The following is a 16,900-nucleotide window of genomic DNA, read 5'->3' as shown; positions in this document are numbered from 1 at the left end:
TAGAGGTCAGGTTTTCACCATCTAAGTGTTTACCCCTGCTCATGAGGAGGAGAGGCATCACCAAAATTCCTTGTTTCCCATGTGGAGACCTGTTCCTCCCCTCCCCACCAAATCTCCAACTGATACAGTTGCAAAAGTTAGGGGGGTTGCAAAAGTTAGGGGGGTTGCTCCAAATTGAGAGCCCTGGCTCTGACCTCCAAGCATTTTACTATTGTCAATGCTAGGGATGTGTGAGGAATCCATTTTGAGGGTAAAAATCCACTGGATTGCCTTGGCTCAGTTCTGGACTCTGACCCATTTTAATTAAAGGAGTCAGGGGAGGGTTAACTCTTGCACAGGTACTCAGTACTGCTGGGAAGTGTCTCAAGGGTGCCCACAAAAGGCCACCTGCCCACCAAAGTGTCATAGGAGTGGTGGGGGTAGGGGACAACATGGTTTGTTGACAGTCCCGTGGAATGTCAGGGCAAAGCAGAGGATGGGGGACAAGGGCTTTTCAAGGCAAGCCCCTGCTGGCAATGCCTGCATGCAGCCTGTGTGCTCCTCCTGTGCAGGCACAACTTTCAGCTGCTGCACATAGTAGGCATGTCATGAGTGGAGCTGGCTGGAGCCAGGGGTCAAACTAGATGGTCCAGGAGGCCCCTTCTAACTTGCTCTGTTTCTGTTTCTAAATACCATTTTGGGGTTCCGAGGACAGAACAGATCTGTGCAAAAAACTGCTGCAGCTTGGCATGTCATGCAAGCTTGCCCATTGTCAGCAAGGCAAGTCAGAAATTCATTCAGCCTTTTCCTTTTAGTTTGATTCCAACAAATAGAAAGTCTCCTCTTATAACCATGTCTCCCTTCTCTGAAAGTTTAATCTTGGAATCTCTTGTAGGAATAAATGAAACGTGAGGGTGATGGTGACAGTGAGCTCTGATCATGAATGAATAAGTCCTACAGGACATTCCTCGCATTCCTGCTAGCTCACAACTTGGCATGCCTTCTCCTATATATAAATAGTTACTTCTAAGGCATACTCACTTGGTCACTTTCTCATTCCTGCTCTCAATTCAGAGAGTCAAAGATATGTGTACTTCTCTCAGGTTTGTTATATCATTACTATGACTACTATTTTTGACTAACTATCCTATAGAACTTATTTACTCTTTGTCAGTAATGCAAGGCTTTTTTTTGTCAGTGAACTGTACTTTGGTATCCATACTGAAGTATGCGCATAGAGTAATTGTAGCAATCACATTGAAATGTGTAGATAAAAATGTATAAATCCAAGTTAACAATATGGTAATATTCATGTCAATTAGATAAATCTGTCTACAACTACTGATTGCATTATGTGCCCTTCACATTTCTCCCCTTTGTATCTGTGCCTATCTGTCTACCTACCAGGAAACCACAAATCTGCAAAATTTTATGGACCATCTCAGGACGGTCTTCCAATAAAACAAAGTAAGGCACAGCAAAACTAAATTATTTGGTGCTTTGAATTTGTTCTCTTTAGTTGGCTGTCTGTGCTGTCTTTAGATTTGTCTTCACATTGTGTTTCATTGATAGATTCTAAGCTGCCTTAACTCCCAGAAATGACACAGTAATATAGGATACAGATATTTAAAATAATACTAATATGTATAGCAAGTATCAAAATGTATACAGTACTGGGAATACAAAATAAGTACTTATCTAACTTTTCGTTATATATAGTTGGAAGATGGGGCAGTGCAAATAGCATCTGCTATCATACCTTCTTGCAGTACTCAAAACAATGTTTAACTTTCAGAGCAGAATAACACAGTGCATTGTATTTCAAAAGCATTCTCTTGTTCTTTCCAAAAGATCAGTTTTCTTTTTATTTATTTATTTAGACAGCTTCTATGCCGCCTCCATCGCATAAGCCTCAGGGCAGCTTACAATCATAAAATCCCTCATATAAATACAAAAAGAAAAAAAATTCATCGAATAAATAAAATACATAAAATAAAATAATGGAATGAAATTGTTCATTCTCTCCCCCGCACACTCCTGCCCCTTCTGTCTGAAAATGAAATCAGACTTAATGGGAAGTGTTTTTGGGCACAGCTCCTGGCTTTGATAAAAATAACATCAAAAGCTATCTTAGATTTCTACATATTATGGACCAAGTTCGCAAGAGATGGACATTCCCCCTTACCACTGTGATGAGCAGAGGAAATGGGAACTTGGAAGACATGTGTATATATAAAACCCCCCCAGTCAGCAACTGAGGTCTGATTCAATAACTGCCCTGATTAATACTTGCAATGATCATGTATGCACTGGGTGAGGGTTGAGAAGTGTCTAAATTGGGCCAGAGAGGGTAAAAGAGTCAGAGAATCAACATGACAAGCCTTAGATTGATAACCAATAATCTGTACATAGCTAATACAACGCGGTGCTGTTGCTTTATATTTTAGGAAATGGTTTGCAGGGGGAGTATGCACATCCACAGCCAAGCTGAATGGAAAAGTGGCAGTGATCACAGGAGGCAACACTGGCATAGGGAAGGAGACTGCCAAGGGTCTTGCACAAAGAGGCAAGTTGTCTGTGTTATGCATCCATCTTCTATACTTAGCATGGAAAAAATTGTGACTTATGGATGTCTTTGTGTTTGTTGCACAAATGAATTTTTCAGTGTCTAAATGGTTTCTTGACCCAAGGATTTTTAAAAAGAGAATCTAGTGAATTTACATGAGTTCTCTGAAAGGGGATTGGCTGCAAGAGGACATGACTGGGGTTCTCTGATAAACAGTAATTTCATTCTAATGTATAGAGTATTATCATGGTTAGGGTTGTTATCCCTCTGCTATCTTTGCTTTAACTAAACTTGCCTTTTGGTTCATAGTGCATTATTGTTATTCTCACTTCCCACTATTCACTTCCTCCATGGTGTAGATGCTATACCATGCACAATTTTGTAAGCATGTATTGTGTTCCTCTCCTTAGCTATATTTTTCTGAGTGAGTTAATGTGACTTTCCATGTAATTCGCTATGAGCACAAGCTGTGTTCCATTCTGCTGCCATAATGTCCTGACGCTTGATCATGCTTGATGAAACATTTTTAACTGAGTAAGCAGAGAGTGTAAGCAATTATGTCTGTGTAAGTAGCTATAATTTGAAATTACTCTTTTCCATGATGATATCCTTAATCCCATTATTTGCTCTGATTACCTTGCATTTATTTAGTTGCATTGACCACATTAGATATTTTCATAACAACAACAATGATTTTGTTGCCAGGGAATGAGGGGTAGATTGTAGGACTTTCTGCCTCAGATTCCAGAATAATTTAGCTAGCCTTAGCTACTATATATTTTTACATCAGGGTGGGTGAGATTGCACAATGTTACTCTTCCTCAGGCAAAAAAAATGGTCTTAGAACAGTCTGGACATAATCCAAAACTATGGATCACAGTGTGGTCTAGTTTCCTCATTTATTCACCAGCAGTGACTTAGAGTATATGCAATTTTCCATATCTGGAAAAAACAGGAAATTGAAATATTAACTAACACCAACAGCAATGGAAAGCTTCAAATTTCAAGACTAAGGCTTGCTATGGTGCATTCTTGTAATACTAACAGCACAATTCTATTCTACACAGAAGTAAGGCTTCCTGAGTTCAGTGGAACTTACTCTTAGCTAAATCAGCATAGGTTTACAGTCTAAACCATGGTTCAGCATTGTGTCTGGATTGGCCATTAAAACTGGAGTAGGTGAGATATAGTAGTATCATAGATGTGTGTTCATTCCCCCATCCCCTCAAAAAATAAGTTTAATCAAAAGAAAATGTCTCTACTTAGGAGTACTTCTTAAGTATATTTTCCTTGACATGGTATAAATTGCTTATCTAGACCAACATACTTACGTTAAGGGCTTGAGTTGACCTTGATAAAGCTGGGCATCCTTTCCCTAAATCATCCATATATCAACATTAATTGCTGCCTATAATGTATTCTACTAAGGGAGTTTACATTTATGCAAGCTCTAGGTTTATTTTTTTGTTTCATCAACTTAAATCCTCTTAGAGCTAGGAATAGGTAGGACATGTTTTAGGATCCTGCTTGCCTGCTTTGTTACCTCCCCACCCAATTTCCTTTTGAAGGTGCTCGTATCATCATTGCCTGCAGAAACATGGCAAAAGGGAATGCTGCTGCCCATGAAATCAGAACTGAAACAGGGAATCAGCAAGTTATTGTGAAAGAATTGGACCTGGCTGATTGCAAATCTATACGGAGATTTGCTAAAGATTTCCTGAAAGGTATGATGGATGAAAGTTTCTTCTGTGACATTTAAGGGATGTAACTTTCTGCTTGGATGCTTCCCTGTGATCTTCTGGTCCATGAAGCAGAGTTAGGAGAAGGAATGATGAACAGCTACCAAAGATTCTGGTAAATGGACCTTCAATAGAAGGGCTCTTGTTTCAATGCTCTCACTGCAATTGAAGGCAAACATACTTGTAAATCCCATGTTTCACAACTGACAAATGGGCTTTGTGCACAAATCAAGTATGGTAGTGGCTTACCCAAATTTTATGTGTACATATTAATGAAGTATGGGCATAATGGATAACATAAATTGTATTGTAATACAGAATAAACCATGAAATTGAATATTAAGGTTATTTAAATAATTCAAATAGATACGGATGAATTCACATGATTCACGAATGGGTCTGCCAGCTTAAACAATACTTAAACATTAAAGCCTAGATTGTTTCTTTATACATTTTTTCACTATAACACATTTAATATGCATTTATTGTGTGCATCTGTGCATGTGTATATCTTTCTAAAAATTATACATGAACATAAACTAAGGAAGACCAAATATGCATATCTGTATCCATTTGCCAATAGTGACTATTTACCACCCATTCAAATGTTGAAAATGTTAAGTCCTCAATTTATCAATTAGCCTCAATACGTGCTTCCAATACTGAAGTAAAATCCAAAGCTATAAGGGTAGCAGGGTCAAACCTAGTTTCAAATAAGTCACAATGTCAGTTTACTTATATTCAGACATAGCAGGCAAGTCATTTGGCACACAAAGCTGAGAATAACAAAAACCCATCAGGATGCACAAACTGATCTGAAAGAAAAAAATCAACTTACCTCTCCAAATCCACCACAAAAAGTTTTCTTAGTCATTTTTGAATGTGAATTTCCCCACATAATTAATTTGGCATGAGAGAATGGATTAAAATGTAATTGCTACTATATCATACACCAGTTAACCCCCTGCAGTGGGTTCAAGCTTCTGAGGATCGAAAGAAACAATATGCAAGATTCAGGTTTACTTACAAGGAGATTTTTATTGATCTGCTGAGTAACTTACAAAACACTCAGTTACAGCAGCCCATCAGTGAGGCTGTCATCAGTTGGACCAGACAAACAGTAAAGCCCGCTGGTCCTGCAATTCCAAAGAAAGAGGGTTTGGCCTAAGTGCCCACTTTGTACACCTTCCATTGTTTTCAGCAAAAGCAGACATTGATACAAGCGTATGCTTTGAAGTTACAAGGATTACAAATGCATCAGCATTAAGATTATGCTATGGCTAGCTCTACAATGTCTAGCTCTTTTGTCTCTAAAATGTACAAAACAGAGCCCTGAGTTTTAAAAATATATGCCAGGTATAAATACCATGTATGTCATGAACAATCCAAGGTATAATATTCATCTTAAACGTGTTCGCCTTATCCCACAAACTCAACTTTAAAGATGGCTATGTGACTAAATCCCAACTGACTAAACTTAAGTATTGTTGAACCATTTGAGATGCCTTTAGGCTAGCCAAAACGTAGTAAGTACTAGTAAAGTATAGAATCATAGAATAGTAGAGTTGGAAGGGGCCATGAAGGCCATCAAGTCCAACCCCCTGCTGTTGCAGGACACCACATTACAGCATCCCACTCAGATGGGATGTAACAATAAATAAAAGTTGTTGGTGATGATGCCTGGCCTTTTTTTCTTTTAAATAACTCAAGGCAACTTGCATACTTCTCCTCCTCCTCTCAATCTTATCTTCACACTAATAACTCTGTGTGATATACCATAAGTGTAGGTATGGCAACATTTTAATTACAGCTTACCTCCCATTGAACATGCATGAGACATGGCAAATAAGTGTATTTGCAGGAAATTTATCATCACCCTTGTACTTGTTCTTTCTCTCTCTCTCCTGGGTTTCTCTGCATTCTTCTTCCATCTCTTGTACTATTTCTTTCAGAGGAGAGCAAGCTCCACATCCTCATTAACAATGCAGGCGTGCTGATGTCGTCCTACACCAAGACTGCTGATGGTTTTGAAATGCATATAGGAGTCAATCACCTTGGTAAGATGATAAGAGTGATAAATGGACACAGAACAAGAGCATTGCACCACTGCAGTGCTTTGCCTCAGTAGATCACCTCCTCTGCTCCTTTTCCTAAGTACCTTTTTCTCCAACCATAAGTATCCTTATGCTATAAATAGTCTACCTGAGCATGTCCCCCAAATCTTTTGAACCTTGGCTAGGGTCTTTAGAGCTATTCCAGTTGCCATCAACTGCCTTAACACAAGCCCAGTTCTCCCTGCACTCAGTAACCAAGAGACATTAGAACTCAAACCCAAGGAGGTGTCACAGAACAATGAGCACAGGTACACTTGGGATGTACAATCAAAAAAGCATTACAGTTTATTCATATATACAGGGGGGAAATGCATGCTGCATGTAGGTCACCCAGGAAGGGACTACAAAGAAGGCTTCTGCACAGAATGATTTTACAACCTATCAGTTTATGTGCACAGTTTGCTAGAGCCACAAGAGAGTAAAAACAAAAAAATTGAATGGGTTAAGACAAACTACACAGAAGGAAGTTTCAGAACAGGCCTACATAGCATGTCCATAGTGTACATGGGGAACAGGATTTGTAACGTGGTTTCCTGGCCAGATGAGGAGCTTAGCTTAAGTCTAAAACTGTTCTTACAGTGTCAGACTTTTGGCAGCCATATTATGGCAGAGCTTTTGCTCATTTTGTCCTGACAGCAGACAAGCTCCTTTAAGGGCACACACATGCATTTTAGATCCTGAAACAGCTGCCTGAGGCATGAAAAAGTAGCAAATTATTAATTCATTAAATATTATTCTATTTGCAGTGCCAGGAAAGGGAGTGGGGGTGTCGGGGTTGAAAGATTTTCTTCGAGGGCCCAAACAACTTGACTGCCTTGAGGACTAAGATGAATGAATGCTGTGGGATGGGGGTCAAACCTGCCATTTGTTGCTATGCTTCCCATGACGTCTCTGGATGAGATTTCAACATCTTAAAGTTTGATATAATCTTGAAACATCTTCAAGATTACATCAGACTTAGAAGTTGACTTGTTTTAACTACAACTATGCATCTTGACTTGAGTTGGGGATGGAAGCATAGTTTGCTGCCCTGGCCTCATACAGCAAAAAGTCTTGGGGCAGCCATGGGCCTGTGGGGTGGAAAGAGATCGTTCAGAAGGTACAAGAAATTATATGAGGCTGGGAAACAATTTGTGGTACAGAGAGATTTGAGGATGGGAGATACGTTCAGGGTAAAGATATACAACTATGCATTTTGATACTTTGCTATGATGAGGAGGATGCTTGGAATATAATATTGCATCTTTGGAGTCAATTATAAGATCTGAAGAAGTTAGAAGTCTCAAGAAGCATTTTAGCATAACTCAAAAGGCATTTCAATATCTTCAAAAGGGGTATGAACTGCACAAACTCTAGGAACTGGCCAGATGACTGGTAGCTGGGGAAAAGAGTATGGCCTGGAGAAGATGAGTAGACTTCTGGGAACCCTAATAGGCTGGAGTAGGATTCCAAGAAGGCCAGATACAGTTCTGAGGTCTAAAGTAGTGCCCCTTGGTAAAGTAAGGAGAGGGTTGAGAAAAATAACCTTACATAGGATTTAAGGATAACAGTGATCGTACACTATTGGTATGAAGGAAGTATGCAAACATGGGAAGGCTGGATTGTAGGTTAGGTAGCCAAAGGTATAGATGTGGTAGGTATAGATCCAAGAGCCTGACGAGGTGGCTGCACCTTTGGGTTTGCATGGTATATCAGACCTTTGTTGCAGTGTCTACTGTATTGTGACCTCATCTGCGTACAGGTGACCCAGCAAAACCTAAGGATCATGGACCAAGTCACAGTAGGCCAGAGAAAGGGAGACTGAATTTCACATGTTGACTTGAACTTAGCAACCCATACTTTGGTAACTAGTTTTTAGGCAATCTATAGTAAATTTTTCTTTTGACACTTTTGTTTCATTTATTTAAATATATTCTACGTTGCATATTACTTTAGCTCAAATTTTGGTATGCGTTTTAGAAGATACACGTTACGTGAAAGCACAAGTAAGGAGTCATGTTTCCTCCTCTTTAGGGCATTATCTCTTAACTTTCCTGCTCCTAGACCTTTTGAAACAATCAGCCCCAGCTCGAATTTTGAATGTATCCTCAATCATCTATTGTTGTGGGATAATTGACTTTCAGAACCTGCAAGGAGAGAAGTTCTATAATTGGTTCCTGGCATATAGTAAAAGCAAATGCGCTAATATACTATTTACCAGGGAGTTGGCAAGCCGACTGCAAGGTAAGTTCTATGAAGAGCGATTTATGTGTTCTGGACATATTTTAAGGGTGTGTCACATTCTGCCAGTAGAAGCAGAAATGGGATGAGGGAGGGCAGCAGCTTCTTTGGCGAATATTAAGCAAACAGATACACAGCAATTTAGAAAAAGTGAGTTTGAAGAGGGCTTATGCTGATTTTGAGCTAGAGAGGACAACAAATGGCTTACTTGTAGGGTTTTGTAGTTTGAGTAGCCACCAGCAGTTTCACAGGTATTGTTTTTTCCCCATAGACCTATTTAATGGATCATACATAATGACAACCGCAGTCAGAATCATGAAGACATGGCTTGTCATTATGTCTGAACCCAACATCCAGGGTGAAACATGGTACCTTTGGTTTCCATGAAACCACATGGAGAAACAACAGCTTGTTGTTGGGTTTCTGCACATCATCACAGCTTGTTTTGTAGTATGAATCCAGTTACAATGTTTCTGCATGATTTCCATGTTTCTGCCATAGAGTTTGGCAGCAAGAAAGCTCTGGCTGCAGCAGATGCTCCTGCCTGTACTGATTGCTGCTCAACTCTACCCAGCAACTGCTGAGTTGCTGGCAGCAATGTGGTGATTGGCTGCTCCACACTCCCTGACAGTGTTCAGCTTTCCCATGGCCAGCCATGCCGATGGGAACTTACCGCCTGTCAGACATCATGCCACACCGCCTCCAGAGGTAGCGACTGTGAGGATGGCCATGCCTGCACTCCTCTCTGGTTGCTACACAACACTGCAGTGGCACTTGGTAAGTGTGCTACCATTGCACAACACAGAGAAGCCCTGGTCTCCTCACAAGAAAATTGCCCTCTACATAGGACATTGCCAACAGGGCAAGTGTTCCTTGGAGTCTATGTCTGCCCCTCTGCCTCCTGCCCTTTCCTCTGCTCCCATCTTGTCCCTGACAATCCTAAGGATTCTCAGCAAACCCCACTGTGTCCCCATCCTCCACAGCATACAGGACAAACACTGCCCTGGGAGCCCACTAGAAAACTTTCCTAAGCAGATGCCCACACAGGCACCCTAGTGAAAGTCTGTCTGCCAGGATGCACTTCTGTCTCTGGCTTGGGTGCCCATGCAGATGCCCAGCATGTGCCTGGCTGCAGGAGAGGCAGCAAGTGCAGGTCCTGTGCATAGAGGAGTGTGGACACATGTGAAGAGAGGAAGGGAGGGGGCAAGGTGGGTATTCTTGCACATTGGTACCAAGTGTGGCAGCACACAGGATATTCCTGTAGTGTTACTCTAAAGCAACAATGGTTACCATGCAGCATGGCTTAGCATGGCATGTGAACACATCCAGTGTTTATAAGGTTTTGCTGTTCATCAGCAAAAAAACAAAAATCCATATGGTCTTCCAGATGGAGATATGTGGGTGGCTAGATAAGAAGCAAGAGCTGAATGTTGAATTTTTAGCAGGAGTTACAAGTTTTTGTGTCACTAGCTTCAGCTATTGGAGAGCACAGAAATGAACAACAGAGAAAAATATGGTGATGTTCACATTTTTAAAGGATGTAATTTATTTGTTAATTGCAATGTATTTGCTTCATTTGAATTAAATTGCATCCATTTTTTTATATTTATACTTTGTTTTAAAAATATTAAATGCTATAGTTTACACAACCAAATGCTATAGTTTACACAAGAAAAGCAGGAACTTTTTGAACATGCTTTCATTTATAATTATAATAATAATAATGTCTGTACTTTGGTACATATTCCTATTTTTTCTAGGTACTGGAGTTACTGTAAATGCCTTACATCCTGGGGTAGTTTATACTGGATTTGGACATCAGTTCTGGCACGTGAAATGTTGGCAAACTCTCTGTCGGTTCATGCTGAAAACACCAAAGGAAGGAGCCCAAACTAGTATAAACTGTGCAGTGGCAGAGGAACTGGAGTCAGTGACCGGCAAGTATTTCAGGTTGGTTTGGATTTATGACCTACAAGTGGTGTACAAATGAAAATTCAAATGTTTTGGACACACCTAGATAAAGGATGCTGTAGGAAGGATAAGAGGTACTCACATCTGAAAGGCAATATTTAAATGACAGATTATGTGTTAAAAGAAAGGGATTGTGATAAAATAGGTCGTCGTCATGGCCTCTGTGCATCACACATATGGGTGCTGCACCTGCGCAGTGCCTAGGCTGGAAGATTAGAAAGCTAATGGTTTTTGGCGGGAAAACTCCGCTCCCCTCCCTCTCCGTGGTATAAATAGGGTGGAGTGTCCGCCATTTTACTCAGTCTTTGCGACCGCCATTCGTTGTGCCTCGTGCCTGTTCGTCTCTCGCTTAGATCCTCCTGTTTACTGTTCGTTCTACAGTTTTTCATATATCTCGTATCTATCTCCTTATACTCCAAGTTTTTTCTCTTCCCCATTTTATTTCAAACCTTTCATTCCTATAAAAAAAAAAAACCAAACCAAAAATATTATCTTACCCTCTACACTGTCTTTTTTCTATTTCGTGATGGTGCAGCGAGTGGCATTCCGCAAATGCATTGAGTGCGGTTCCAAAATGTTGCCCGCGGACACGCACGACCTATGCCTTCTCTGCCTTGGTGAGGGGCATAGAACTGACAAATGCAGCCACTGCTTGGTGCTTACCAAGCAGGCTAGGAAAAATAGGGAGAATCGTCTCTGCAAGCTCCTATGGGACCAGACCTTGATGCAATCCGACCAATTGGTCTTAATGCCTGGGTCCTCTTCGGCCGCGCCCTCTCAACACTCCGCCTCTACTGCTGGTGTGCCCTCGAAGCGCCCTGCTCCGACTTCTACCATTCCTCCACAGCGTCCTTCGGACAAAGGCGCCACTTCTATGGAGGCCCAGCAGCTACCTTCTCCCCTAGCCAAAAAACGGGAGAAGCGTAAGCATACTGGCTCAGATAAGCCCTCTGCGCACAAGAAGCCGAGGAAGGAAAAGGTGGACAAGCCCGCCCGTAAGGGCAAAAAACCCGACCACCCCAAACACCGTGATTTGGGTTCATCGGGCTTTTTGGTACCGACCACTGCTGCGGTACTGACTCCCTTGGGACCGACCCTGCAATCCGCGATGCAGGTGACTCTGCCGGGATCCCCCAGGCAATCTATACAGCCTGAGAGCGTGCCTCCTCGACAGCCGGAGGAGCCGCTTAGGGAGTCCATTTCTGATGGAGAAATCAGAGACTCCCCACTGAGGGAATGCTCTCCGACTCCGATGCCCGCAGCCGAGCCCGTTGCTGAGGAGAGAGGATTGGTTCGCCTCACTGGACTTGAAAGATGCTTACTTCCACATTTCCATCCATCCTTCTCACAGACGCTTTCTACGTTTCACTGTCAGATCCGATATATTTGAATTCAATGTTTTGCCTTTCGGCCTGGCTACTGCCCCCAGAGTCTTCACGAAGTGTATGGCCTCGGTGTGCGCATACTTACGGACTCAGGGCATACAAATATACCCATATTTGGACGATTGGCTCATCGTGTCACAGACTAGATGAGACCTCCTCTCAGCTGTACATGAAACTTGCGCTTTACTTGACGATCTTGGACTTTACATGAACCACGAGAAATCGTCCCTTATTCCGACGAAGGTCATCGACTTCATCGGAGCACGCCTCGATTCTACTCAAGAGATAACTTTTCTACCTCCGAACCGTCAAGACAGTCTCTGCAACCATATTCATCGAATTCGACTAAATAGAACGGTACCAGCCGTCACTATCCAGAGACTCTTGGGACACATGGCTGCTGCAGTTGCCATTGTCCTGTATGCCAGACTACAACTGCAGCCCATACAGCTGTTTTTCAATAGATCTTTTCACCCGCAATGGGATCCACCCAACAAGCTGATCTGGATCCCACTGTCGATCCTACGTACTATGACTTGGTGGACTATTCCAGACAACCTGTCTATCGGTGTTCCGTTCCGACCACCTCAACCAACAATAACCTTGTACACCGATGCATCCCTCTTCGGATGGGGTTCAGCATGTGTAGGACTTGGGGTCCAAGGGACTTGGAACCAACAGGAAACAACGAAGCATATCAACTTCCTTGAACTTTTGGCAATTTTCAATGCTCTCAAATCTTTCGAGACTGTACTATGCTGTCAAGTTGTCCAAATTGCATCCGACAACATCACTGCTGTTTTTTACATCAACAAACAGGGCGGGACAAAGTCACCAACTCTAGCTCATCTATCAATGGAAATTTGGGATTGGTGTATCCCAAGGGACATACTACTTCTAGCGGTTCACTTGGTGGGAACTGACAACGTAGAAGCCAACATGCTGAGCAGACAGATGTCAATGACCCACGAGTGGGAATTGGACAGACGACTTTCTATGCTTTTCCTCAGATTCCACTCCTAACCAAAGTTACATTGAAAATAGTTCAAGACAACGCCACAGGGATATTAATAACCCCATGGTGCCTGAGACAACCTTGGTTTACCACTCTCGGTCGACTGTCCAGGGGAGTGTTTCTTCAGCTCCCGACAATTCCTCAGTTGTTAACACAACAGAATGGAGCGCTCAGGCACCAGACCTGACCTCTTTGAAGTTGATGGCCTGACACATCAGCTAAATCTTCCTGCTGACTCAATACCGACGACATCTCAAGTACCAGAGAACCCGGTTCGATGAACTGTACAAATGACCCCTCCCTTGAATTCAATGGGAATCGCTTCGGTACCGACAGCTTTACATCCAGATATTCAAGCGATTCTCGAATCTGCTTTGAGAACGTCCACCCGTCGGTCTTATGCATCGAAATGGAAGAGGTTCTCATCTTTTGCTGAACACCATTCATTCGCTCCTGAAATGGCTTTGATTGAGAATATCTTACGATTCCTTTTGGAACTGTACCACTCGGGACTTAAACCATCCATTAAAGTTTACGCAGCTGCCATATCACATTATCGTGGCACTGTACAAGGCTTATCGGTCTTCTCTCAACCTATAGTTCAGCGTTTCAATAGAGGATTATAGAATTTACATCCTTCCATGCGTCCTGTTATGCCAACATGGAGTCTTTCTGTAGTGCTTCAGGCGCTTACAAAGCCCCCGTTCGAACCTTTGGTGACTGTTGACCTACGCCTAGTCTCTTGGGAAACGGCCTTCCTTATAGCGGTCGCATCAGCTCGGAGACCTAGCGAACTTTGTGCACTCCGAATAGACCCACCGTATTTGAATTTTCATAAAGAAAAGGTCGTTCTTCGGATGGATTCGTCGTTTCTGCCTAAGGTGGCTACACCGTTCCACATGAGTCAAGAGATTGTTTTGCCTGCATTCTTTCCATCGCCTTTGAATCCAATTGAAAGGCCTCTTCACACGCTCAATGTTCGACGCTGCTTGGCTTTTTACAGATCTCGTACAGAATCCTTCCGTCGTTCTAATAGACTCTTCATTAAGTATTCCAAGCATGACAAAGGGTCCCTAGTCACATCTCAGAGACTTTCTAAATGGAGCGTCGAAACTATCGTCCTAGCATACCAGCTAGCAAAAATAGACTTACCTGTGTTTCCAAGAGGTCATTCTACACGAGCAGTAGCAACTTCATCTGCCTTTGCCGCGGGATATCTGCAGAGCTGCAACATGGGCTGCTCCATGCACTTTCGCCAAGCATTATCAGCTGGATGTCCTTGCCAGACAGGACTGCTCTTTTGGCAGAGCAGTTCTCTCATCTATTCTTCGCTGATGACACCTCCCTCCTCCGAGTCTGGTAAGCTTGCTAATCACCCATATGTGTGATGCACAGAGGCCACGATGAAGAAAAGCAGGTTGCTTACCTGTAACTGATGTTCTTTGAGTGGCTATCTGTGCATTCACACAACCCAACCACTGGCCCCGCTCGGTGTCAGTGAGTGGACGACCTCCATCGGTACCATACTTTAATATTCACGGTACCGGTGACGTTTGCTGTTATATACTTAAACCTCAAGGGGGCAAATGTTCGGACTCCAAGATTGAGTAAAATGGCGGACACTCCGCCCTATTTATACCATGGAGGGGGAGGGGAGCGGAGTTTTCCTACCAAAAACCGTTAGCTTTCTAATCTTACAGCCTAGGCACTGTGCAGGCGCAGCACCCATATGTGTGAATGCACAGATGGCCACTCGAAGAACATCAGTTACAGATAAGCAACCTGCTTTTTTGATTCCAGACACAACTTAAAGTATCAGCTTTGGCAAAGGCATACAACTGTTATGAGGTGAGTATTCCCTCCCAGCAGTAACAGACACACCAGTGCATCTTGCCAAATGTCTTTGGCAAAGTGAAATGTTGAACTCTCTGGGTCTCTTCACCCAAAGTTTTGCTTATGAATCCTGTGTCTGTCTTGGTAGATAGGAGCACTGTGGAAATGAGCACACCTGTTTTCCTCCAAAATCCCAATTGGGTCACCCTGTGACTGTGATGATGGACTTTCAGGTCCACATCCTCAGGAGGCTGGAGTTTCCCATCTGATAGACTCCTCATCTCTAAATCCCACCCCCCCACCCCCGCCACCTCAGGATGTTGTTGTTCTTCGTTCCCACAGGCAGGTTGACTAGGCCCCTCAGCTGCCCTTAAATGAATCTCTTTCCTAGCAGACACAGGCCTTGGACTGCAGCTAGAGCTGTGTCCATTTCAATGACCATCTCGTTATCAGAGCCCGAGTTGTCAGTCCTGCTGAGACTGGCCAACTCCTCTTCATACAGCTCATTTTCAGAGTCCAAGCTGTCAGTCCTGCCAAAGTGGTCAGCTTCTTGTGTGTTCCTGGGAATACTGCAAGAACTCATGCACACAATGCCAACAGAGACTGAGATGTAAGAAATCTGCAGACTGTGAACACTGGAGAAATCTTTCCTTGAAAAAGTCTACACAAAATAACACAGTTACTTCAGGAACTTCTAAACCAGAGGTGGGCAACTCGTGATCCTCTGGATGTTTTGACTTACAATTGTCCAGAAGCAGTCTATGGTCATAGACAGGCTGTCAGATACTGGACTTTCAAAGAAAGCCCAAAGAGTTTATATTGCTACTTGGTGCAATACATTGTTCACACTGAGGTTCTAGCTTGGATTGAAGGTTTTATGCAGTCTAATGCATCTCCATTGGCTTGTTAAGGCAGTTGACCATCTTCACATTGTGGGGCTTAGATAAAATAAGCCAGTGCTGTAGCCTAGAGGGCACTCTTGATTCAGAAGGCCAGTTCTTGGCCTAAATAAGCTATGGTGACTTGACCTGATTGTGTGAATCACAATATAATAATATTGTATTCAGTGATTCACTGAGGCACCAGAGTGACTACACAACAATGATGGCTTACTTGGCCTGGCTATTCTCTGGTTTGGGGGCCTGTTTTAGTTGGTGAAACATGTCCTACACTACCCTACAACATGCTATGGGTTCTCTGAGAGTCTGAACAGGATTAAAAACATTCTTGGATAGGTAATTAGGGAAATGAAAGCAGCACTATTTAAATAAGCAACAGTGGTTTGAATTGATTGATGGTGAGTGGCACCCACCATATTAGCTTGTGTCATACTTTCCAGATGTTTTGAATTATGAGTCTTATCATCAAGGCACATTAGGTGGGGAAAGGCAGATTTGTGATGATAAGCACTCCCTTCAAGTGATAGAAGGTTAAGTGCCTAATGGATGTGTCTTCTTTGCTTTCATAGTGACTGCAAAGAAGCATGCGTTGCTCCTCAGGGTCGTGATGAAGATACAACAAAAAAGCTCTGGCAGATCAGCTGTGAGCTGTTGGGCATCCAGTGGGAATGAACTGGGGAGAGCCTGAGAAAGACATGACAGACAGAATACAAAAACTAAGCACCTATCTCATCTACCCATGTCTATTGTTGGGGCCTTCAACTTGGTTAGATTATATATTTGTGTCTAATAATAAGAGTGTGCAAAGCAGATAAAGGTTTGATAAAAGTGACAGATCATGCTTTGTAAGTATGAATCAAAATTAAATGTGATTATAGATAAAAGATGGAAAATAGATGTAAATATTTTGCAATACAAAGATATAACAGATAGAATTGAAAAAATTAAGAGAGATATAGGAGATTAATGATAGAGAAGGTAGTCAAGAAGATTTGATTTGGAATACAATGAAGGCAGTTGCAAGAGGGCTAGATATTAAAGAAGCGTATAATTTAAGAAGGCAAAGACTTAAATGTGTGGAAATTTTAGAAGGACAAATAAAAGAATTTAAGAAAAAGTATATAAAATAGAGACATACATATTTTAACAGTAATTCAAGATAAAAGAGCCAGTGTGGTA

At 42.3% G+C, this 16,900-nt stretch overlaps 1 protein-coding gene across 1 annotated transcript in view; it reads left to right on the top strand.

Moving 5' to 3' along the window:
- Positions 1-16,900, top strand: part of LOC123026492 (retinol dehydrogenase 12-like) — a 22,021-nt gene extending 5,121 nt beyond the window's left edge. The window contains exons 2-7 of the mRNA XM_044436206.1: positions 2,427-2,545; positions 4,114-4,269; positions 6,237-6,341; positions 8,412-8,621; positions 10,379-10,568; positions 16,291-16,900. Of these exons, the coding sequence (XP_044292141.1) occupies positions 2,427-2,545; positions 4,114-4,269; positions 6,237-6,341; positions 8,412-8,621; positions 10,379-10,568; positions 16,291-16,393 (883 nt within the window). The 3' untranslated portion in view covers positions 16,394-16,900. The remainder of the gene's footprint in view (positions 1-2,426; positions 2,546-4,113; positions 4,270-6,236; positions 6,342-8,411; positions 8,622-10,378; positions 10,569-16,290) is intronic.

The sequence above is a fragment of the Varanus komodoensis genome, unplaced genomic scaffold (genome assembly GCF_004798865.1).
Source record: "Varanus komodoensis strain SLA01 unplaced genomic scaffold, ASM479886v1 scaffold3, whole genome shotgun sequence".
Classification (NCBI taxonomy): domain Eukaryota; kingdom Metazoa; phylum Chordata; class Lepidosauria; order Squamata; family Varanidae; genus Varanus; species Varanus komodoensis.
This window is presented reverse-complemented; position numbering and strand designations above follow the sequence as displayed.